Source organism: Lissotriton helveticus, chromosome 3_1 (genome assembly GCF_964261635.1).
Source record: "Lissotriton helveticus chromosome 3_1, aLisHel1.1, whole genome shotgun sequence".
Lineage (NCBI taxonomy): Eukaryota > Metazoa > Chordata > Amphibia > Caudata > Salamandridae > Lissotriton > Lissotriton helveticus.
In genome coordinates this window covers 742,546,484-742,571,199 of record NC_136061.1, presented here as the reverse complement: position 1 = coordinate 742,571,199, position 24,716 = coordinate 742,546,484, and the positions used below count along the sequence as shown (strand labels likewise).

Sequence of the window (24,716 nt, the reverse complement as noted above, 5' to 3'; positions counted from 1 at the left end):
ACAGACCGAGGGAGAGAGGGAGAGAGAGAGAGAGAGAGAGAGAGAGAGAGAGAGAGAGAGAAAGAAACAAAGATGTGTGTATGCCGGGTCTGGTGGCTAAGTGGACGAAGTTGTCCGCTGCAGGGACCTGTGTTCAACCTCATGGTCATAGTTTTTTGTTGCTCTAGCCTCTTCACCCTCCCCCACTGACCCCGCCCCCAGCCGGTGCGGCCCTCGGGCACAAACCACACTTTAAATTTGGCCCCGAGAGAAAGTTTGTGAGTACCCATGCTCTAGAACCGCATCAACCTGATTTAGAATGTTTTTGTTTTTTTCCGGTCATTTTTTGTTTTTCCCTGTTTTATTGTAGTTGCCAGGTCGTCTGCTGTGGCGCCTCACAATATTGTTCTCTTCCCCCTATGGGTTTCTTTGTTTATTTAAGCTCTTTGTCTTATTAGATTTTTTTTTTAATGTATTTAATACTTGTGCTCAATCATGTTGGAGGATGGTGATGAAGTTAAAATGTTGCCCCCCCCTGGAAACATTTCTGCGGATGCCCATGGTTGGAGCCTTCAGGCCACCGGGTGAGGGTCAGGCAGTGGGTGATCCGCTGCTCTGTTATTCCACGCTGCACTGTCTGCAGCTCATGGGTTTTGCGGACAATGTTCTATTTTTTGCTAATTAGAGTGTCACTGTGTCGTGTATCCTGTTTCCAAATTGTAAATGTCCTCCAAGGTGCACACTCAACAACTAACTTTTCCAGGAAATGTCTGGGGAGCCTAAATTTTCCCAACAGTTTTCCCATGAAGACGGGTTTTTCCAGAGGATTAAAAGTGTTGATATTTGAGGGTTGCAGAGTAGTCAGGCACAAGGTCTCACTTTCCACAGGTTAGCACCCTCACCGAATTTGCTGACCAAGGATATGCACCCGCTTAACATAAAAACCACAGTGCTGTTTCCAGGCTACGTGTGCTATATAACACAGAGCACAGAAACGCAGAGCAGCAGTTTATCTGCAACTTTATGTTCTGTGCAGACCATCTCCTTAACATGAGATGAGTACTGAAGGATTCAACAATTGTGGGTGACGCCACAAACTCGTGGCACTCTTGGTGGCCTTCAGCGACCTCCTCAGGCTCTAGGGTGCCGTGTGTCCAAACATTTACAACAGCGTGATTGCAACTGCATTGTCAGTGTTTACACAGGGCCACACAGCCTAAGGATCGAGAGAGGCCAGGGACTCCCTGACGGAGGATGGTGCAGTTTGTGAACATACCTATCTTGTCAGAGGTCGCTAGAATGTGCTTCGAAGGCCTTTCCTCCGATGTACGTGTCTGCAATATGTCAAGTGATAGTTGATCCCATATCTGTTTGAGACCACACCCCTTTGTAAATGATAGAACGTTCACCCTACTTTATATGGGCCTAAAATTTGCTTGTGCACAGTTATCACAGATGCACATGCCTACAGTACCCCGGCACGACTAGTAGCGCTAGGCCTCAGAGAAAACAATCTATGCTGGAACTACGAGAACGAAAAAGGGGACATGGCTCACTTAATCTTCTATTGCCCTAAAGTTAGAAGGTTCTGGGAGGAAGTATTCATCTTTATAAAAAAAATGCTGGGATGTACACTTAAACCAGAAATCCACACCCTTACCACAGCGTTTATAACCACTGTCCCAGACTCACAACAAGACAGGGACTTGCTAGACCTCCTTCCGACCGCGGCAGTTAAAGTTGAGTGACGAAAATATATGCAAACACTTCTGGGTTACAAACTAGGGCATACTCTGGACAGGAAGGCCTAGTCACGTAAGACTTCCTTAAAACTTGGCAACGCTAAAGTAAGGTGTTAACACAGTTTTTAATTAGTTACAAATCCAATAAGGTGCCATACATATTGCGGCGTCAAAAATAAAATTCTAATTTCTGGCTCCTCTGAGCAACATTCTCTGCCGGTATATGGAAGGCCCAGATAGCATATTCAAATAAATGCTGCTGGTTAACAAGAAAAATTGGCAAAACATTTGACACAAATTGAGTTTATGCGTGGTTTCCAAGCAACTAGCAGTATACCATGAGTATGAGAAAGACCTATTGATTTAGAGCACAGAAGGGATATATCTGATTGCAGCCAAAATGCTTCCCACAGAAGCAGAGAGCTGCTCTGTCCCAATGCCAATTTCTCTTGAACACCGTTTAATGTGGTTTTCACCTTCAGTGGAGAACACGACTGGTTAAGGAAATGGGGGATCTCAGAAGGTTGTTGTGTGGCTGATGGCCTCGTGCAGGGTGTGTCACTCTGTCAACAAGAAACCAACATATCGATTTGTTTATTTAACTTACATGGTTCCTTTTGCCTTCGCCACCTTTTACGGATGTTATTACAGATTCAGAGTAGATGGTTGATCCGGTTTGGTTATCTGTTAACTAGGAAGAAGAGAGATAAAAATTAGTTTAATACATTAGTACAACTCTGGTCAGCTTAGGAGGGGCCCAGTGGAGAGCGACTCCCGTGCATTTTTCATTTTGTCAGCATTGGTACATTGCCATTGTCAACATCTACAGCTGGAGAACATCGTCTGCTCTGAAGAAAAACTGAATGTATTTACTTAAGCTAGCTCTTCTAGTTTAATATTAAAAACATATGATGCTTTCACTTTAGGTCATAATTCAAATGATGGTGCATAAATAGGACAGACATGTAACAATTGCGCTCACTGTCTACTAACCTTAATTATGGAATAGGGGTATTTGTGACTTCTCTTTTGTTCCCGGATAGAGATCAAAAGGGACAGTCACATATCCCTTTCTAACTGCACTGTAAAGAGCAGAACAGAAAGCGCCTAGAAGGTACCACTGTGAGAAGTTGACCTGAAAGCCCAGAGCATTGTGTGATGCCTTGCGTACACCTAGATGCTAGCCGGGGTATTAGTGTTTATGTGTATGTTAATGCTCAGGATTTGTAAAGCGCCAGGCTTTCTTAACAGGGAGTCTCAGTGCTAAACAACTGGCAACAACAGAACCCCTTGGAGAAAAAGGTGGTATTGAGTTAACGGCCAGATACAAAGTTGCCTCCTATGATTGCTTTGCTGGGGTACTAGCACAGATAAAGCGGTATGGTGTTCCAGAGTTTAGGTGCCAACTACCTGAAGGAGTGACCTCCAAACTGGCTCTTTTGTTTCTAGGAACCTTGCTTGAATAAGATGACCCAAGCGCCCTATAATGAGTATAGGCTGGATCAGTTATCGAAGAAAATTGGGGCTTGTGTTGGCAAAAGAGCAAAATGCAAAGTAAACGGCATTGAATATGACTCAACTTCCAAGTGGTAACCAGTGTAAATAAGTCAAATAGGACAAGTTGGAATAATATTTGGGAACAGGTAGTAGACGGCCGCCACATTTTGCAATAATTGAAGCTGCTTTGATAATGTCCTTAAGAGGTTACCATCGTCTAGACGTGACATAATGATAGACTGGGTGATTTTTTTTGGGTGGAGGGTGGGAGGTCCTGTAGCACTCTCTTGGGGCATCTCAAAAGACCGAAACAGCATGCAGTCCGGTTCATTATTTCATGTTCAAATGCTGAATTATGATTAAGCCAGACACCCAGAGTTTTCACTACAGGTTTAGAGGCAGGAAAAGTGTCCAGGTCCTCAGGTCTCCATGAAGTGTACCAAAGGTTAGGCTGGTCACCAACCACCATCACTCCTTGCTACAGCACATACACTGGGGCTTATTTACAAGCCCCTTGTGCCACTAGTGCGTCACTTTTAATATGGGAAAAAGTGAAGTACTGGCGGCGTAAGGGGCTTGTAAATAAGCCAAGCAGTTTCGCAAATACGAGGAGTTGTTTGCCGAGTTTTAAGTGAGTGAGATTACAAGCTGGGAGTCGTCAATGTGGATGACCCGGGTAAGCCAAGCGTTTTGGCAACATCAGCCAGAGATCAAGTATAACAGTTAAAAAGGGTGTCCCTTAAGGAAGATCCCTGGAGAACACCAAAAGACATTGGCAAAGTGATGGATAATAATGGATCACTGACATAATATAGAATACCGAAATATAGACTTACCAAAATATCGTTGACAAAATATAGAATGCAAAAATATCGAATTCCTATCTACAAACAGGTAAGTGCAAAAGTATTGTTGTAAAAGATATAGTGAGTCAAAAATATCGAATTTTTTTAAATGTCTTAAAAGTATTTTAAAATTAATTAAATAATAAATATAATTAACTACAACATACTTAAAAATACTTAAATACCCTTAAAATTAATAAATAATTAATTTAAGTAAAAAATAAATAAACATACAATATTATTTTTTAATATACATACATATATATATATATATATTAACGTAATATTAATACAAAATATACAATATTTTTACCGTAGGATAGCGGGAGGGTAACATTTACTATTACCACTCCAGTGAGTGCAACAGTAGGGAAAGCGTTGGATAGCGTAGGGATAAAAATTACTATTCCCACTCCACTGAATGCAACAGTAGGGAAAGCGTTGGATAGTGGGAGGGTAAAAATGACTATTCCCACTCCAGAGAGTGCAACAGTAGGGAAAGCATTGGATAGCGTAGGGGTACAAATTACTATTCCCACTCCAGAGAGTGCAACAGTAGTGAAAGAAATGGATAGCGTAGGGGTAAAAATTACTATTCCCACTCCAGAGAGTGCAACATTAGGGAAAGCGTTGGATAATGTAGGGGTAAAAAATACTATTGCCATTCCAGAGAGCGCAACAGTATGGAAAGCGTGGGTAGCAGCAGGGTAAAAATTACTATTCCCACTCCAGAGAGTGCAACTGTAGGTAAAGCGTTGGATAGCGGGAGGGTAAAAATTACTATTCCCACTCCAGAGAGTTCAACAGTAGGGGAAGCATTGGATAGCCTAGGGGTAAAAAATACTATTCCCACTCCAAAGAGTGAAACAGTAGGGAAAGCGTTGCATAGCAAGAGGGTAAAAATTACTATTCCCACTCCAGAGAGTGGAACAGTGGGGAAAGCGTTGGATAGCGGAAGGGTAAAAATTACTATTCCCACACCAGAGAGTGCAAAAGTAGGGAAAGGGTTGGATAGCGGGAGGGTAAAAATCACTATTCCCACTCCAGAGATTGAAACAGTAGGGAAAGCGTTGGATAGTAAGATGGTAAATATTACTATTCCCACTCCATGAGTTCAACAGTAGGGGAAGCATTGGATAGCCTAGGGGTAAAAAATACTATTCCCACTCCAAAGAGTGAAACAGTAGGGAAAGCGTTGCATAGCAAGAGGGTAAAAATTACTATTCCCACTCCAGAGAGTGGAACAGTGGGGAAAGCGTTGGATAGCGGAAGGGTAAAAATTACTATTCCCACACCAGAGAGTGCAAAAGTAGGGAAAGGGTTGGATAGCGGGAGTGTAAAAATTACTATTCCCACTCCAGAGAGTGCAACAGTAGGGAAAGCGTTTGGATAGCCTAGGGGTAAAAATGACTATTCCCACTCTAGAGAGTGCAACAGTAGGGAAAGCGTTGGATAGCGTAAGGGTAAAAATTACTATTCCCACTCCAGTGAGTTTAACAGTAGGGAAAGTAATGATTTAATATATTAATAAAAATAAATTAAATAGCAATACCAATCAAACATTAATTAAAATTAATTACCAATGTAATATTATGTAATAATTAATTAATCAGAAATACAAATAAATATTAGTTAGTAAAAATTAATTACCTATTCATAATTAATTAACAACTAATTAATTTTCAATAAAAAAACTCATTAACAATACAAATTAATACCAATTAATAATTAACATTAAATTAATTATCAATACACAAAAAGTATTTTTAATATGTAATTAATTGCAATTACATTACTTCCCACCCTGTTCCCCTATAAACCCACAACCCGCTACAGAAAATAAATTAATACAATTATCATGATTATCAAATGATTAATTAATCAAAATGAATTACTAATAATACAAATTAATTACCAACTAAAAATTAATTAACAATAAATTAAAAATCAATACCATTATAAATAAAATAAAAATATTTACTTAATTACAGTTAAATTACTTCCCACCCTATTCCCCTATAAACCCACAACCAGCTATGGAAAATAAATTAAGAAAATTAACATAATTATCAATTAATAAAAATGAATTACCAATTAAAAATTAATTAACAATACATTCAAAATGAATACCAATAAATGAATACAAATATTTAATTAATTACATTTAAATTACTTCTCACCCTATTCCCCTATAAACCCACAACCCGCTACAGAACTAAAAAGCAAAATTAAATTACAAATAATTAATAATTGCTAAAAATTAATATTTAATTTAATATAAGTAAATTAATTCCCACCATATTCCCCTATAAACCCACAACCCGCTATATAATTAAATTACGCAAAAATTAAATAACATAAAATTCATTACTTAAAATAAATTAAACATACATTACAAAAATAATATCCACTTTTCACACATATACTAACATACAAAACACTTGAAAAAAATCGATATATTTTAATGTCTATATTATATACTTTGATTATTTTGACTTCTATATATTGACAATTGATATTATATTACTTACCTTCAATTCGATATTTGTAACCACTATATTGTGTCCATTCGATATTTTGTCCAGTCTATATTTTTACTTCGATATTATTTCCATTCTATATTTTACTTTCGATATTATGTCTAGTTACCACTTTCACCATAAGCTATGACATGGTGTGGACTGTACACAACTATTTTTAGCAAACTAATTCAAAGCTTGCTAATTCAATCAAAAGATGTACAGCACTGTGAAGCAAGAGCAACCTCATCAGTAAGAGGGCGAGTTGGCTGGGTGGGATTGCAGAGGTTAACAAAACCATATTCTAAGTTGTGAAGATCCAATGTGAGGGAGCAGGTAACAAATAATTGGCTCTGTCCAGAGGAATCTGGCTACTTCAAGGACTCGGACAAATGTCTTGTACTCTCAGTGCTGCAGCTAAGCGGATCCCAGGCTACAAGCTCAATACAAGACCTTTGTGCAGAGCTACAAAGAAGCGAGGTAGACTAGTGTTTTCCCACCCCTCCTGTGGAAGAGTGTATAGCTCATGTTCACATTCTGTATCTGCATTTTAAAAATTCTGCAAAGCACTTTCCCATTCATCGTATCGGCACTGCGTTCCTCACTTCACTGCCCATTTAAAGTGCTACTGCGTATACCACTCTTCCTGTTTCGATCCCTTCCACACTGGGAGTGAGAGGGTGCAGGGAAAGGAATGGAATCAGGATGAGTATAGGAAGGAGAGACGAATGGAATCACGCCAGATGGGCAGCAGGGGACAGATTCTACAAATACGCACAAATGTGCAGTGTTGTATGTTTTCTCCCACTTTACCTTCAGTCCAAATTCTTATTCCTTAACAATGTCTTTCTGCCCCAGCTTCTGTCTTTCTCAATACAAAAATCACCAGACAATTTGTGAATCTCTGTGTGGCTCAAGAAGAGTTGCTGAGATGTGGCAATAGTGCAGCTACTTGCCCAAGACATACCACTGTGGAATGTTGAAGCAGACAGTGAAGAATGATATTGTGCAATTGTGGCTCTGATAATAGGTGTCAGTACACCTTGTTGGATCGTTGTATGATATTAACACATATCTTACGTGAAAAAGCGTTCAGTTTCAAATTCCGGTACACATAATAAGGGATATCATTTAATCTCAGCAAAGACATTCCTGAGTTCACTATGCAATTTTCTTTAAAATGCTACCGGGCACTTTCCACAGATATTAATGTCTCTATGTGAATGTGGCACCATTAGTAGGGGGATGAACTGTACAATCTTGCCACTGATACTAAGGTAGTTATATCAGTTTGGCACATATAGGGTGAGCACTGCTTCACCTTAACAAAGATATAAAAGGAGGTCACTGTCCTGTAATGATACAGAAAACTCTTTTATATTAAGGTTAGTGATTAACATTCAGCAAGTCAGGCTATATGACATATGTTGATAGTAACACAAGCAAATATAATAGAAATGACAACAGCTCCATCTTGAGGACCACTTCCTTCCACTGCCCTGAAACTAGAATGGTAGACAGCTTGGAAGGGAGGTTCTCCTGTTTCCCCCAGCCACTAATTTAGCCCCATATTTTATTAAACAAAAGTAGTAAGACTAAATTGCCTCTTAAAATGTTTTCAATAGTTCGTCTACATTTCTAACTTAAGGGTACTTATTTGCATTAAGATAGGGCTCTTTAGAAGTTAAGTTGACTGTGCTTTGATTTCAACTGGAGACTGAAAGTTTATGGGGCGATACTTATCTTATCCGCAGATGGCCGACCACACTCAGCCATCTTGTTTGCTGAAGCATATGTGTATTATTACGTGGGACTTAATGTTAAATCCTTCTGCATAAAAACATCCCCCATAAAACATGAAAACAACTTTCGTTCACACAATGACAGTATTTAGAAACAAAAAAGCCTTTACAAATAGTCACATCAGTCATACCTTATCAATTTCCTGATGAATAAGAACAGTTTCGTTTCCAACCTTCGTCTCTGCGTTGGATTCATTATGATAGTTTAGAGGTAGCATACCCGGTTCCACATCTGGTCTTATTTCCACAGCACCACCTTCTTCAACTTCAATCTACAAATTTCATAATATGGAGGTTTTCATCATCTCAACTGGTTACCAATGAGCAGCACTTAAAACTGAACAGTAGAGTAGTAGAGAAGTCTGTTTTCATTTACCCCATTCCAATAAATGTCAAGAGTTATTTTTTCATTTCTTGTGTCTCTTGTTTATATCATAGTGGTGGCTCCTCACTGCACAATGCGTCAAGGCTGCTTAAACTGAAACAGCAGGAGCAGAATGCTTTGGGCAACCGGTTACCGAGCTTAATGGCACTGGACGTCTGCAGACAGGAAGCAGCTGTAGTCATCTGAGCTCAATGTCATGGAAATGTGTCTGGAGAACAACACTTAGGCTGGTAAATGTGTATGTTACAGACATTTCACAATCTTTTTCTGCCCGGGGTGTGGCAGAGAGTGTGAACTACAGACAGTCTCGCAAGAAATCCCATCCTGTGCACTGAAGTGACTTAAAAGTTACAGGCGGCATAAGACACAACTCATAAATAAATATATGCAGGCAATGGGTGATATTAGGGTATCTGAGCTGCCCTCGTTTGACTTTACTTGGCACTCAACACCACGGATCAGAGGAAAACACTGCGGTGAGTTGTGAACATTAGTAAAAGATGTGAGACCTTGTAAATGAGTTCTTTTCCTAGTGACTCTAACAGTTTGCAACTCCAAGAAGATCAGTAAAACCCCACAAGTAAAAGCAAAGAATTCGATTCGTGTTGTGTGTCCTTGTTAAGGTAACTCTGATGTTCAGTTATCTCAGCTGTCTCATTTCAGCTTCAAAGCCCACCTGCTAATTTCTCCTCTCCTTCCCTTCACAGGGGCTGCTCACTGGAAACTTGATTTAAAAATGCAATAGCATTGTTGTAATAGTTATTAATTAAAATAGCTACGCTGCTTTGGAATATAATTTACATTAGATTTAATGATAGAAAGGTAAATCCAATGTATGTTTTGTGTTAGAATGCGTGTGCATGCTTATGTGTGCATGCTTATGTGTTTATTCTTAGATGTATATCAAAATAAAATATCTGTGAAATTTTCAAATTCCACTCTGGGAGGGGTGGCTCTTTTATTGAATTCTCCCTTATTTCTCTTTGTTATATCCTTCGGCCTTAAGACCGATTGACATCTTTCTGGGTCGCTCGATTCTCCTTTAATTTGTTTTTTCTTTCTCAAGAAAGTCTCCCATTATTTTTTGCTGGTTCAGGGCCTCCTACACGCAGAAATTCACAGGACCCCTTCAGCCAACTGGTGGTCCAGCTGCCTGCGTGCATGGGTTTGCAGTAGGGTTACTTGTGACTCAGCTACAGGACTAGGACATGTCTTTTCTTTGTTTTGCACGGTAACGCTCCCCTGGGAGTCCTCTTTTTAGTGGTGTCTCTAACTTGGCCGCCGAGTTTGGATGCGGAAAGAGCTGCATCAGAGTCATGCCTTCCCCCCGCCACACAATCCTAAGAAAGCTGCTTCCAGGTAAGATAAGGCGAGGTAAACACATACCATAAAAGGCCAGGAAATGACGACACTATTTGATTTGTTTCGATTACTCTTACCGCAGTGCCATTCCCTGCTTATAACCTCCCACAGTTCAGATGGACTTCCTGTGCTGTGCCTCGATTGGTGTTCGCTTTGTGTCTATCTGCAAGACATTATGCTATACAATTTATTTAATATTTGGCATCGCCACTGACTAGCACTACTCTCTCTTTTTGCTACAGAACTCTTCTCTTTCATCAGAACCCGAAAACGACGTGTAAGTAGAATTATCATTAATATAAGACCTGTGTCCTCTCTAGAAAACACACGTCAGATACCATAAGAGGAGCCATAAAGAGCACCCTGCAGGCACAAACTGGAGCCAACCACAGAAGGAATGTGCACATGGCAGGTCATATCAAAAGCATAAACAGATATACAGCTAGTTGGAGAGAAAAACTAAGAAAGAGACAGAGCACCCTACCTAGAGGCCGAGGTAGGCCTGCTCTACCAAGGCCCCCCTCACTGCGCACATGTACACCAGCAACCCCTCGCCTAGGTCCGAAGCCCCAGCTACTTAGTAAGCATCAACATAAACTCCTCCCCCTTTTCCCCCTCTGGTCACTCACCCCAGTTCTGTACCCCAAGTTAGCAGCTGGGTATTACCGTATTCTTTTTTTCTGGGGTACACACATAGGAGGGCGCACTTTCCTCAGGAGTGATTCAAGGCGCTTCATTGACATTCTGCAGAGCCTGTTTTTGTGTTTATTATATGTAATGCTACCTCAGTACCATTAAGGTACCGATTATGTTTTGACTGTACTTCTGTATGGTATACATATGTGATGCTTTTTGAACATCAAAAACCCAATAAAGCGGTTTAACGAAAAAGAAACTGCCTGTGGCCTTACCTCCTGCACTGCGTTCCTGAGTTTCAGCTGCGTGTCCTCCATCAGTTCTTCTACCTCTCTGAACATCTCATTTAAAGTGGACTCTTCTCGAGTGAACCCGAAAACTGGATCCAGGGAATCTGTGACCACCTCATCCTTGCTGTTTTTGAGAACGCGTGGGGCCGGAGAAGGATCCACGCAGCCGAGGGCCAGGACAAGCAGCACGAGGCCCAGCATCTTCTGGAGGAGCGTGACACAAAGTTACAAAGCAGTGCAGACAGGATCTAGAAGAGGTATTTTCAGCACTGAGAAGTATAGGCACCAAAGCTGCAGGAAGAAAAAACACAGGAAAAACATCACTTGTATTTAACTTTCACTTTTTCCCAGCTGTAGATAGATACATTATCCAAAACCACTAACGCATTCCACTACCACTGAAGTAACACACAACCATCACTTCTGCCAATTGACAAATACAGTGCCTAGACATCACCATTGGCAAACAAGCCACTGCAATGCAATAGGTCTTGTATTTCGAGAGTTTGAGCTACTGGCATTGTAAATGACAAAGCCTTTTATTTATGTGTTGTTTTTTAAACAGATAAATAAAAGGCATTGTCTTTTACAATGCCAATAGCTTAAACTGTTGCAAAAACGAGACCTATTGCATCACAAATGTGTTCAGCGCCCGTGCTATAAAGATTATTTTTTTTTTTTTGGAAAACTTTTTATTGATTTTATAACACAAACACAAACATCTTGCAAGGAAAGAAAAAGAGACATCAATATACACAGCGTTGCAGTACACGGTACTGGGGCAGGAAGGATAGTCCAAAGAGCGTTCGTTCAATCGAGAAAGAGATGTACAGGGGGGGGGGGGGCAGAAGAACAAATTGCAATCAATAGACAATAGTACGTGAAGGAAACCACGGGTTACGGGGACGTTGGTGCAACATCTGGGTCAGGAAGAGGAGGGGCACATATATCGCCACGGTAAGTGTTCCACTGAGTCCATATCTTCCCCCATTTTCGGGGGTACCTCGAGAAACATACACAGTTTTTTCTCTGAACATGCACCAATCCATGTTTTGTTTCCATTTCCAAATCCCGGGCGGCCCCTGAGCACCCCACAGCTGCGCAATGTCCCTTTTGGCAATCATATTACCCAAAGTCACCCACCTAAGCTGCGACACAGAGTAATCATTCGGTTCCCATACGTTCAGCAGACATCTCCTAGCCTCCGGCATTGATCGCACTCCCGTAACCTCACTCATCACCTCGTGCACACGGGTCCAGAATCGCACTATCTCAGGGCACTCCCAGATGATATGTAAAAAGGTACCTAGGAGACCGCATCCACGCCGACACAAACCATCCACAGAAAAGCCCATATGTACCAAACGGGGACCAGTGACATACACTCGATGCAGGATTTTTAATTGCACAAATCTAAGGCGCGCCTGGATGGCTACCTCTTTAGGGGACGAGATCGCCGCCTGCCAGTCCTCGTCGTCTAGCTCCAGCCCATCGCCCGTCCAGACCTCCCTGAGGCGAGACAGGAGATCAGACCTGGAGTTGATTAATTTTTTATAAATAAGCGAAATCGTACTGTCAGGAACATGTCCGTCTAGTACCCTGTCCTCAAGTGGGGACGACTCCGGAATCTCCACCCCCGTAGGGAAGACCGAGAGCACCGCGTGACGGACCTGCGCATATCGAAAAAATTCGCGGTCGCTCAAAGCGAACTCGGTTTTCAATTCCACAAACGTCTTCATTCTCCCCTTAGTCCAAACATCATCAATCCTGCTGATACCGATCAAGTCCCACCTATCAAACCCCTTCGACTGCCAGAGTGAGCCAAGTCTATCAGACGCATACAGTGGCGTGGCACGAGTCAGTTTATCAGTCCACCCCAGCGCCATGGAAGCATGTCGCCACACCTGGACGGCCGTCCTAGTGGGGCCCGTAACGTTGCGAGGGGTGAGTTTCGAGTAGAGGGCTCTGTTGTAGTCGCCCCCCGGTAGCAACCATTTGTCCATCTCGAAGGCCGGATTCGGCAAAGGGCCATACATGCAGTGATTTATAGCCCCCAGTTGAGACGCCCAATAGTAGCGACGGATATCAGGCAAAGCAATTCCACCGTCGTACCACGGGAGCGACAATTTAGCAATAGCGATCCGGGGCCTAACCCCCCACACCAGTTGCCTCTGTAAACTCTCAACCTCACGGAAGTATGTAGCCGGGACAACGTCAAGCGTGTTTTGCAATGCGTAGAGGAAGCGGGGCAGCGACATCATCTTAAACAATGCCGCTCTACCCAGGGTAGAGAGAGGAAGTTTCCCCCAGGCGACCACATCCGCCCGAAGGCGCTGAAGAGGGGGCAGCAAGTTACGGTCAAACCGCAACGTAGGGCTCAGCGTGATAAAGATGCCTAGATATTTAAAACCATCGTTCACAATCGCGATAGGACAGCCACTCGGTAGAGGGGGGGCGGCACCCGACAGGACATATATACAGGACTTAGACCAGTTGATGACAAGACCTGAGTTTTTGCGGAAGGATGTTAGGACATCAAACAGCACAATGAGGGATTTACGGGGTGACGTAAGATACAGCAGAATATCATCAGCGTAGAGAGATACACGGTCCTCAAACCCCGAATTCCATCTAATGCCCTTCAGGGACGGTTCCCACCTCAACCAGGCCGCCAGCGGTTCCAAAGCGAGAGCAAACAACAAGGGGGACAGGGGGCAGCCCTGTCGCGTCCCTCTGCTCAGTGCAAAGGGCGCAGAGACCCGACCATTGACCACCACCTGAGCCATAGGACCGGCATAAAGCAATTTGACCCACCGAACGAACTCCGAACCAAAACCAAACTTAGCAAGAACCGCCCACAAATATGGCCATTCTATCGTATCAAACGCCATCGTAGCGTCCAAGGACGCCAAGATGGCGGGCTCACGCAGCGTCTCGGCCCGTGCCAGGACCCCATGCAACCTTCGGAGGTTAAGCGCCGTGTTACGATGCGGTATAAAGCCGGATTGATCAGGGTGAACCAGGTCCCCAATGACGGTCGCCAAACGTGTAGCCATCAGCCTGGCTAGGATTTTAGGTTCCGCATTAATCAACGAAATGGGTCAAAAAGAGGCACAACGATCCCGAGGTTTACCATCCTTGTGGATGACAACAATGGTAGCCAGTCTCTGGTCTGGCGGGAGAGAACCCACCTCCAAAGACTCAAGAAACATAGAGCGCAGATGAGGAGCTATCGAATCCGGGCGCAGTTTATAAAGCTCAATGGGGAGCCCATTAGGGCCCGAGGCCTTGCCAGATCGGACCGAGCGGACAGCAGCGGCAATCTCGTCCACAGTAGGCGGGGCGTCCAGAGCATCTCTATCAATATCAGACAATCGGGGAAGTGCAATATCACGCAGTAGCAAGTGGGAATCCTGCTCCGATCGATCAGACACCTGGGAGTACACCTCGCGGAAATAATCGGCAAAACATGCAACAATATCAACTGGGTCTGTACAACTCTCTCCATTCTCCGCAACAATCACAGGGACGACACGACTTGCATTCTCTCTCTTATCTAACCAAGCAAGCAATTTCCCAGCCTTATCACCAACATCATACAGGCGTCCCTGCTGTTCTCTTCCCATTTCCTTAGCGGCTTCAGTGACCAGAGCTCTGTATTCATGTTGTTTCAACTCCAGTAGATGTAACCCCTCAGCGGTGACCCCAGATTCCAAGCACTCCTCCAGGGCCGTAACCTCCCCTTCAAGTCGAACCATCTCAGCGCGGTTGGCCAGCTTCACGCCACCAATCAGCGAGAGGGCCTGGCCACGAATGACTGTTTTGTAAGCCTCCCAAAGTGAACTAGGGGAGGAAACAGAGCCCACATTTTCCTCAAAATAACAATCATGCGCTTTAACCAGCTCGTCTCTGACCCTGGGGTCCTTCAAATACCAGGGATTGATCGGAGCCACTCGGCCCGCCGAACCCTGCCGTGCATCCACCACCAACCAAAGCGGAGAATGGTCCGAGATGCCCCGTGCCAGATGTTTAACTTCTCGTCTGAGGGATGCATGAGCTGAGGGCAGTAATACATGATCTAATCTCGAGAGACTACCATGAGCACCAGAGTGATAGGTATATTGCAACTGGCCCGGGTGAAGCAACCGCCAGCGATCGGTGAGCCCAGGGTATCCAGGAAGTCACTCAACCAAGTCTGGGCCCTCGGCAGTTCCCTGGGAGGGTGACGATCACGCATCCCCGAGACCACCGCATTAAAGTCACCACCAACCAGAAGCAGATCCTCGGGGAGACCCAGGATAAGCCCACTCAGATCAGCAAATGTGGTGGCCTGGAGGCCTGGGGGCACATACACAGAAATCAGAATAAGAACCTTCCCCTCCCAGCGTCCCACAATGGCAGCATAGCGTCCCTTATCATCCAGTATGACATCATCAATGGCCAAGGGGAGGGAGGTCCGAACCAGAATGCCCGCCCCCCTAGATCCCGAAGTGAAACCCGAGTGCGCCACAAGGCGATAACCAAGCCTATTCAAAGCGTAGCACTTGTTGCCGAGCAAGTGAGTCTCCTGCAGTAAAACAACATCTGGAGTCAAACGTTTCAGCAATTGCAACACCACCCTCCTCTTAATCCCATCCCCCAACCCGTTCACGTTCCAACACAATAATCGGAGTCCCCTACCCCCATCCCTGCGTTCAGCCCCTCCCCCGCCCCACACCCAGAGCAACCGCAAATAACAGGATTGCGCCTTTCCCTCGCCTTGCAAGTAACAATAAAAGTCAAACAAACAACCCAATTCCCCCAACATTGTCGAAACAACTACAACCCCCACCCCGCACCCCTGCTGAAGACCAAAGAGCCCCATCAAACTTGCAGTGTGCCTGTCGCCCAACCACCCAACTAATCTACGATAAGAAACCCAGGAGAAGAAAGGACCCGTTCGCCCTCCACCCACCCCCAAAAAAGACTATTACTTGCAAACATTAAGAACGCAGCATAGCACAGTTCAAAACCCAACGGGAAGGGCACGGGGCCAAAGTCAACAGCTACTCCTGCTCCGTCGGGCCACCTTCCGCCCGATCCGACTTGCCAGAGTCCTCAAAAGGATCAGGATCCGTAGGCAGCGTGTCAAGCCAGTCACTCACGACACCAGGATGGTCGAAGAAGAAAGTACGATCCCTATGTACTACCCGCAAGCGGGCCGGAAAGAGCATAGCATACTTCATAGATCTTTCCCGGAGTCTCTTCTTGACCCCTTGAAACCCCAGCCTCTGTTTCTGGACCTGTTGTGTGAAGTCCGGATAGAAGCTGACAGTAGAGTTCCCAAAGGCAATGGGACCAGATTGCCGCGAGGCCTGCAGGATAGCGTCTCTGTCCCGGAAATGAAAGATCCTCGCGATGATGGGTCGAGGGTTAGCACCCGACTTAGGTGTGCCGCCGGGGATCCTATGCGCACGTTCGACAGCGAAAAACTTGCTGAGACCCTTAGGCGCCAAGTAATTCAGTACCAGGTCTTCCACCAATAGGTCCGTCGAAGCAGCAGTCGATGATTCCGGGACCCCGATCAGGCGGATGTTATTGCGCCTGGCACGGCTTTCATAGTCCTCTAGGCGCCCAGAGTAATAATCATTGGCTTTCCTCAGATTTCCGACTTCAGCCTGTAAGTCGGCTACGTCGGTGACCAGGCTAGAGGTCTTAAGATCTAGGGATTTGACCTTTTCATTCGTCTTCGCCAAGTCCGCCCTGATCAGGTTGACATCAATCGCCACCGTGTCCAATTTGAGAGTCAAGGCCTCATATTGTTGCCCCAGTGAGGCCTTCATGCCGGTGATGGCACCCATGAGATCTCTCAGCGAGGGCTCGTCTTCAATCGATGAGTCCTCCAGCAGTGTCGTCGAGGATTTAGCTGCCGCTCCCGGTGATCCCTTAGCTAGAGTGTACCGGTCCATAATGTTCGTTTGCGGAGCACCCCCTCGAGCGCCCGGTTTAGGCCCGCGCTTCCCACTCTCAGGCTTGGTGGCCATCTTGAATCCTAGACCCGTGCGGGTCGCCTGTTGACGGGTGAAAATGGTGACTGCGATGGCAAATGGAAAACCAAGAGGGCGAAGATGGTGCCAGTCTCAGATCTGGACGCCGTCACGGTTCGGCAGTAGAAGCGGAGAGATCAAGGGCGTAGGGGCGTCTGGCCGTCCACGGAGCCGTCAAGGTCTGGTTAAGCTCCGGACAGAATCGAAACCGAAAGCGAGCGCCAGCCCACGCAAGTCTAGCAGTCCGCTGTTGTTCACTTACTGGACGGCAAGCGAGACAAGATAGCACGGGGCGTCACCATGGAGCAGGCCAGAAAATTGCAACAGGCTGTAGCTCTGGACCCCGAAGTCCCAAAAAGTTCGTTGAAACAAATAAATGAGCAGTAGAACCGTGCCAATAAACACCCGTCGTCAGAACCAGGATAAAGTACAGGATAGTCGATGGAGGTGGCGAGGGTCCGGGAGCCTTGTGCTCACGCGACCATCTTGGGTGCGCGCGAAGCTCCTCCACGATAAAGATTTTTTTTAAACATTATTAGAGAGCATGTCTTGCCTGCAACAGCAGGCAGGACAAGGCTATTTGAGAAAATAGTGCTTGGAGACTGTAATTAAAGACGACCGAGTAACAACACATGTAACAGGGGGTCTCCTAATGGGAAGTTACTGTGAGAAGTTGGCTTGGTATATGATGTCCACTAATGAAAGTAGGCACCTTGCACCAGTCAAAACGACCCTTATGATGTATGAGGTCAAAAATAACCTTTAGAAAGCTATCATAGTGGTAGCTGTGGAGATCAGCCTTCAGGCTTAATCTTGAAGGAATGGGGAGACAACCTTTACAACGCAACTTTTACTACGCAGTGCCATTACGACACAACTTTTACAACGCAAAGCATTACAACGCATTGCGCTGGGGGGCGCTCTAGGATAGGGAATAGGTTTAATTTACTATCCAACACCTTCCGTACTATCCACGGGGACTGGAGTTGGAATAGTAAATTAAACAATTCACTATCCAGTGCCCCAAAGCACTATGCGTTGTAAAGGCATGCGTTGTGAAAACCGCGTTGTAAAGGCATGCGTTGTGAAAGCATGCGTTGTGATGTCATACATCCGAAGGAATGTAAAGGAGCTTAGTTTACCGGAATATCACCTCCTGAATTAATCAAATGAAAGGAAACCACACAGTAGTTATATAAAAATATGTATTTATTAATATAATACTCTCCACTATCTACACGAGGATATAACACAAAGCACACAATACGAGATCAATAGAACAGTTGGAAGTAGCACAATACACAGTGGGCTCCAGTGGGAGATGAAACCATATACTAAAATAGTGGTATAACAACCATGACTCGGGTCAAGAAAAGGTCTGGAGCACGTAGAATCGCTGGGACCCCAAGGAACCACCCAAGGTGAGTAGCTAGCTAGGGACCCCACGGAGGATGGGTGCAGAGTGCTAACATGGCCCCGGGCTACGTACAATTCTATGGGGATGTCGAGGTTGCAATTTTTCCTTTTAAGGACACTTCTAGGAGGACTTCGAGCAAACCCTTTGTAACTTAAGAGGTTGGAGAGCCACACCACATGTGGACCCTGTAGTACCCGAGTTACCTATCCCAGAGGAGCTGGGTGCATAGGTCTGAAGTGGTGTCGAAACCCGCTGTCGGTCTCAATGGAGGGATGTTTAGAAGTACTGCTGCTGTGAAGGTGAAACGAGTCTGGTGGAATACAAGCCTGGATTCTGGAAGGGAGGAACCTGAAAGTAGAGGGGATAGAGTCTGGGTAACTTCAGAGTGACCAGGAGCTCAGTAGATGAATGCTCACTGATGTCGGGTGCTTCAGGTGCAAAGAAGGGATGCTTGACTCTGCAGCCATGAGGACCAGGAACGTTGACGATGACCAGGAGCCAGATCCAAGCTGTCCCACAAAGGATGTCGAGTGCTGAGGGGTGGGTATCCGGCTGGAGCACCAACAAGCCTTGGCAAAAGCAACCCACTCAGGAAGGTCAAGAAGGTTAAGGTGTGGACCAGCAAGGTCCAGGGGACTCACCAAGCAATGGAGAGTCAGGGGATGTCTGAAGCAACCAGGAAAACCCAACAGAAATCAAGATGACCCTCAGGAGGACCCACAGGCCGAATGACTAGGAGTCACAGGGGACCTTGAGCAAGATTGCACAGTACCAGCCCACAGAGCACTCAGTGCGAGGAGTCCGGAGTTCTTTAGTGCAAATACTGCTCAAGGTCAGGACTACATGGAGTCCAATGCATAAGCTTGGTAATTGCTAACAGGCATATGCAACTGCAAATGGACACGGTGCACAGGGGTTCGGGTTATGCAGTCCCCACAAGGGATACTGGCCTCAAACTTGCTTAAAGGGCAGACCAACCTCAGGGACCTTCGTAACCCACCTCTTGTGTTGCTGAAATTTTCAGAGTCCGCAGGAGCTCAGGAGCAGCAGATAGGTCAGTTGCGTTGAGGTGCCTGTAAATGCAGGGGAGTGACTCCTTCATCCCAAGGGAAATTCTTCAGTTGTCCTCAGTGCACCACAGGTCCTGCACAGAGCCTGTATATAGCAAGGGTACAGACAAAGCTTTGGACGGAGAGGGAGACAAAGTCTGGGCCAGTCGAAGTCCAGCAAAGTCCAGAGTGTCCAGACGGTCGAAGGTCAGTAGTTTCTTCTTGTAGTATCTTGTCCACATAAAATCTAAAGTCTTACAGCCCGGTAAGCCCTTTTTTACCCACGGGAGAGGGTTGGACAGATTTAGGGGACCCTCCTAGGGATGGGGCAGGACAGAGGGAAGATTACTCCCATGTCCTTTGTCCAGTTTCACACCAGCGCAGGAGTCAATGGCTCCCTGAAATGGTTTGAGATGGACTATGCACAGGGACACCAAATGTGGCCCAGGTGCAGACTTTCAGGCACTCTCAGAGTGCACCCACCCAGCCCCAATACACTAAATCCTGTCTGGGAGATGGTCACATCTCCCTGTGACAGGATACCTATTGTAATGCCTTCGTCTGCCCGAGCTTGGCTCAGCAGCAGGAGGGCAAAAATGTGTCTCTGGTCGGCAGCATCCATTTTGTGCTGTCCGGGTCGAGAAGGCTGGCACCGGATAGACCAGTGACCCCACAAAGCTCGCTTCAGAAGGGTGGAATCATACCTCCCACTCCGGTTACAGGTGTGGAGGTATGATTACAAGGTTTTTGATACCAAACACAATATGTTTCTATACAGCCATTTTCGAGATAGCATTTACCGCGAGGTTATAATGCACCTTTACCTATATGTCCGGCTGAGTCACAAACAACCCGGGAGAATGGTCTCCGAAGGCTGCAGAGAGGCTCTGCTCAGGCAGGGGCACCCTCTCACCTAGAACCTAGCACCCTGCCTTCAGGATTGGTAAGGCCTGCTATAGGGTGACTTATAAGTTTTAAGTGTAGTGACCAATAGATATAGTGAACCTATATCTAAAGTAAGTGGTGCAAGCACCAGCTTACACAGGTTGCAGTTGCAAACCTGTAGTTCCATTTTGCATTGCCTCTCATGGGTGGCCTAATACATGCTTCAGCCCATGGGAGGCCTCTGGGGTACCTATGCCCTAGGTACATGGGTACTGTATATTAGGGACTTATAAGGGTACCCCAGTATCCACTCTGGAGTGTTCCAAAGTACTTACATGACAATTAAGAGGAGAAAGCAGATAGACTGGGGTCCTGATTAGCAGGATCCCAGTCAGACTAATCAGGGCAACATCAAGCAAAAAGAGGGGTAACCATAAGAAGCAGATCCTACAGTCACAAAATGAGACAAGGCAGTACTAAGGAGGGACTATCTCCTGGCAAGTGCACCATTTGAATGTATTCATTTATGCAGTTTCCTATAGCCCGAAAGTGGCCAATGGCATTCGTGTATTTTACAAAGGAATAGAAAATAAGTTACAAATAATGGTAATCAAAGACATGTCCAACACAGGGTGTAAACCAACCAAAACCTGCGAACATAGTCAAGTCAGTTCCAAACAAGAAAGAGACAAATGAAAGGGAAAAAGGCAAATTGAGCAAAAAGAGAGAAAATGGGAAGGGCAAGAAAAAGTCAAGAGGTAAAGCATAAAAGTTACTCAAAAGGAAATTAAGAGACTTGAGGATACATTCAGATTACAGTAACGAGGTGGGACCAGCACAGTCAGGGGTGGGTGGGATTTGGAGAAGGGGTATCAGAAGAACGTTCACTGATAATGTAATCAAGCCTACACATTTGAGCTGTGGTTTTTAACCTCAGGTATTTAATGCTTATCCGCAGATCAACAACTGATCACAAACTTAAATAATATTAGCACATTAATAAGGTATATTTACATTGAAAAATCTAAATGAAAAATTGCAAATATTAAAAATCTCTTAAAATGCAGAGGAATTTGAACATTTAGGCAAAAATTAAGTTAGTATTCCTAATTCGTTTCATGGAAGTAGTGCAGGTACAGCATTCAGAATCAAGTATGTTCAATTGGTGACTTCCATTGAAGCACTGGTGTGTGCCAACAATCAGGGAGTATGCTTTAGGAGCAAAAAGACAAAGTGATATTTTAATTTCCAGCATGTTACTTCATATTTTAGAAATAAAACTACATTTTGAATTAAAATTTCAATTTCTGTAAAAATTATTTTTGATCAGGAATTATAATACTTCATAATATGTGTATTTGTTTGATGTATTCATGTTTCTGTGTATTTCTGTGTATTTTGTTTAGGCTTAAATCGTTAGGCTGTGGTCCTGCTTCCTCTAGTGATTGGGAATGATCTACAAAAGTCAAAATGTTAAGAATCGCTGCATTAGAACATTGAATATTCTTCTTTATAAAGGAGCAAGGTTGGACTGGCCAATAGGGCAATCTCATAGATAACACCGGAGCAATCTGCAAACCCACATGGATGTGGGTGTTAAAATTTGTTATCAACACCGTCCATTAAGGATTCAATATAGACAAATGGAATATTTAAAAACTACCTTCAGCGTATTTGTAAACGATATAAATGTAAAAAGAGGAGAACATGACCAAATATGACAGTTACACAAGAACTGACTTTATTTAAACAAATGTCCCAAGACACAATTCAAACATTTGTTCAATAATAACAATTTGGAAAAGATTTGTGATTAGTGTATAAAGTGGCAGCACAGGGCTGATAGCAAAGGAAGCCCAAAAAACTGATCACATATTAAAATGTGATACAAAGACAGCGAAAAACTGTAAATGAACCATTGTGGAGAGCACTTTAGCAAAAATACCATTTGTAAACAGTATACTTAGTGCTCCTCAGGAGTGTATTACAAATGTCTTTAAGGCTGTAAAGCTGTTGACGGTGTTTCGGCCATTATGCAAGTACATGGGTCATCATCAGGAAAAGTTGGAATTTAGCTGAGCACATGTGGTATGGGCCCCTAAATCAATGAAAAGAAAGCATAATAAGTAACTAATATGATCTAAGGAATTAAAAAATAAAGTCTGGTCATGTTCAAAGGTAATTGCTATAATTCTGAACACACTGAAGGGATTATATAAATATTTTATTAGTCTATATTGAGTCCCTTATGAACATTGTTGATAACAATCTTTAGGGCGATCTGGCAGTGCCTGAGAGGCTAGTCTGAAAGATCAATGTGCAGGACTGTTTTATGGTCCATTAGGCGTTTTTTTACTGTTCGTTATCCTGATGTTACCATAAACATTGCACGTAGCAAGCACAAAAGCATAAAGTATCCCACACCTAGCAAAAAACCTATTCAGAGGATTTTCACAAATTCAAATATGCCAGATTTACAAACATTGGCCGTTTTTTTGAGCTATCTAATTTGGTGATGGAGGACACTTTTATTTTGGTTCCCACTCCAGGAAGTGGGGGGCGACCCTGCTGGGTCCCAGTTTTGGCAGCTATTTCTGGGCCAGATCTGGACGAGCCCAGAGAAATATACTGAATTTGTCCTGGCTAAAATCCGGCATATGGATAATTGGAGGTAAGTAAACAATGTAATAAATAAAACGAATTTCGTAGCGTGCCCTGCTTCGCAAAATGCGATGCAGCGCGTGCTACAAAATAAATGCATACATTGATTTTCAGACTCTGCTTTTCACGACTCTGCCCCAAATGACTCAACTCCCTTTCCTCTGTCACGCCTGACCCCCAATTTATGACTTTTTGCCCCTAATTCAAACACCTTTGGTTCCCGGGCCTTATTTTCTGTCCCATTTCAGAACAAGAAAATGAGACTTTCCTGCCTGCCACGGTCGTAACTGAGGCTAAGAGGAGGAGGACGAGGAGAAAATGCAGGCTACCTTCCAGGCAGCGCTGAGGGGGATTCTGAGAGTACGCCGTGAACACACTTCAAATTCAAGACTGCGGGAGATGTGGTACATGAGTGCCCTGGGCCCCACCGGAGTACTGCGATCGCCGGTGCGTGGGATGGGGGGCAACTGCAGATCAGGTTATAGGAAAAAGGGCAGCATCCCCAGAAGACTGACAAAAACCACAGAGCAGGGGATGATGAAAGGAGTTTCACTGGGATAGCAACAACACACGTTGTAGTTCTAAAAGCAGCGCCGGGACACAGTTATCTCAGGTGAAGTGAGAAGATACAAAATATGCCACGTCTCCAGTAATCACAAACGAGAGGTACCACACCACTTCAGATGCTATGAAAATAGGAACCAACCCCGTTAAATAGATTAGATAGGGTGAGGGACGAGCGCCTGGGCTGTCCATACCGGTCCAGGTGATGAGAGAATAGGGGGCACCTACGCGGTAAACACTGCAAGGTTCGGGAGGTGCCAAAATAGCAGCGTCTCTGGGATACAGGATGCTCAGGTGACGAATGAAGTGCCCCCGAGGGGCGCATGTATCTGGAGAGGTGAGTTGAGGGCCTGCCTCTGGGAACATACACGCCCCTGCGGGCGTGTGAATGGAGCAGCTAAGATGATAACATGCGTGGTCGTTCTGGGGAGGGACACAGACAGTAACGCAAGTGAAATAGACGACCACAACCGGGCACTTGAAAGGCAATCGCGCAAACATCAAGAAGCATTTGCCCTAGTCTAGAGGGGGTTGCCATTTTGAGCAGTCTTGTTTCATCCCACTTCAGCAAGTTTGTATTGTCCTGTCCTTGACAACCGTCCCTTGGGGTGGACACCGGGCCTCAGATGTGGGAGGAGAGGCTGCAGTCGTACAATGCTGCGGGTCCTAATTACCGCCCGTTATTCTCACCTTGTTCCACACAACAGTCGCAGACGACCCTCGGCTGCAGACGCCTCGCGCACCTCTGCGAACTCCGAGAGCGAGAGGACGTGGTGCGCAGTTTAGCTGGGCAGGGGGCCGGGCGCGCTGCTCTCGTCCGTCCGCAGCTCTGTAAGCGGTGCTCTGCAGACTTCAGCCTCCTCCCGCCGCTCGGGACCAGGATTATTCAAATGAGGCTTGCCGTCCGCGCTTGCTATTGGTCGCGCTGTGACGTGACCGGTGCAGGTGGGGTTGACTGCGCGCCCTGTGTGTGGCCTTCTCAAAGACAATAGGGTCATACATTCCGGCCTAGTCCCGTTTGCCCACCGTTGCTGACTATGGCGGGCTTCACTAAACA

The 24,716-nt window shown here is 44.9% G+C and overlaps 1 protein-coding gene across 1 annotated transcript in view; it reads right to left on the bottom strand.

The window, feature by feature from the left end:
- Positions 1-24,514, bottom strand: part of DKK3 (dickkopf Wnt signaling pathway inhibitor 3) — a 264,185-nt gene extending 239,671 nt beyond the window's left edge. Inside the window, exons 1-4 of the mRNA XM_078680929.1 lie at positions 24,350-24,514; positions 11,043-11,348; positions 8,516-8,656; positions 2,329-2,412 (exon numbers count right to left, since the gene is read on the bottom strand). Of these exons, the coding sequence (XP_078537055.1) occupies positions 2,329-2,412; positions 8,516-8,656; positions 11,043-11,258 (441 nt within the window). The 5' untranslated portion in view covers positions 11,259-11,348; positions 24,350-24,514. The remainder of the gene's footprint in view (positions 1-2,328; positions 2,413-8,515; positions 8,657-11,042; positions 11,349-24,349) is intronic.
- Positions 24,515-24,716: the final 202 nt, after the last annotated feature.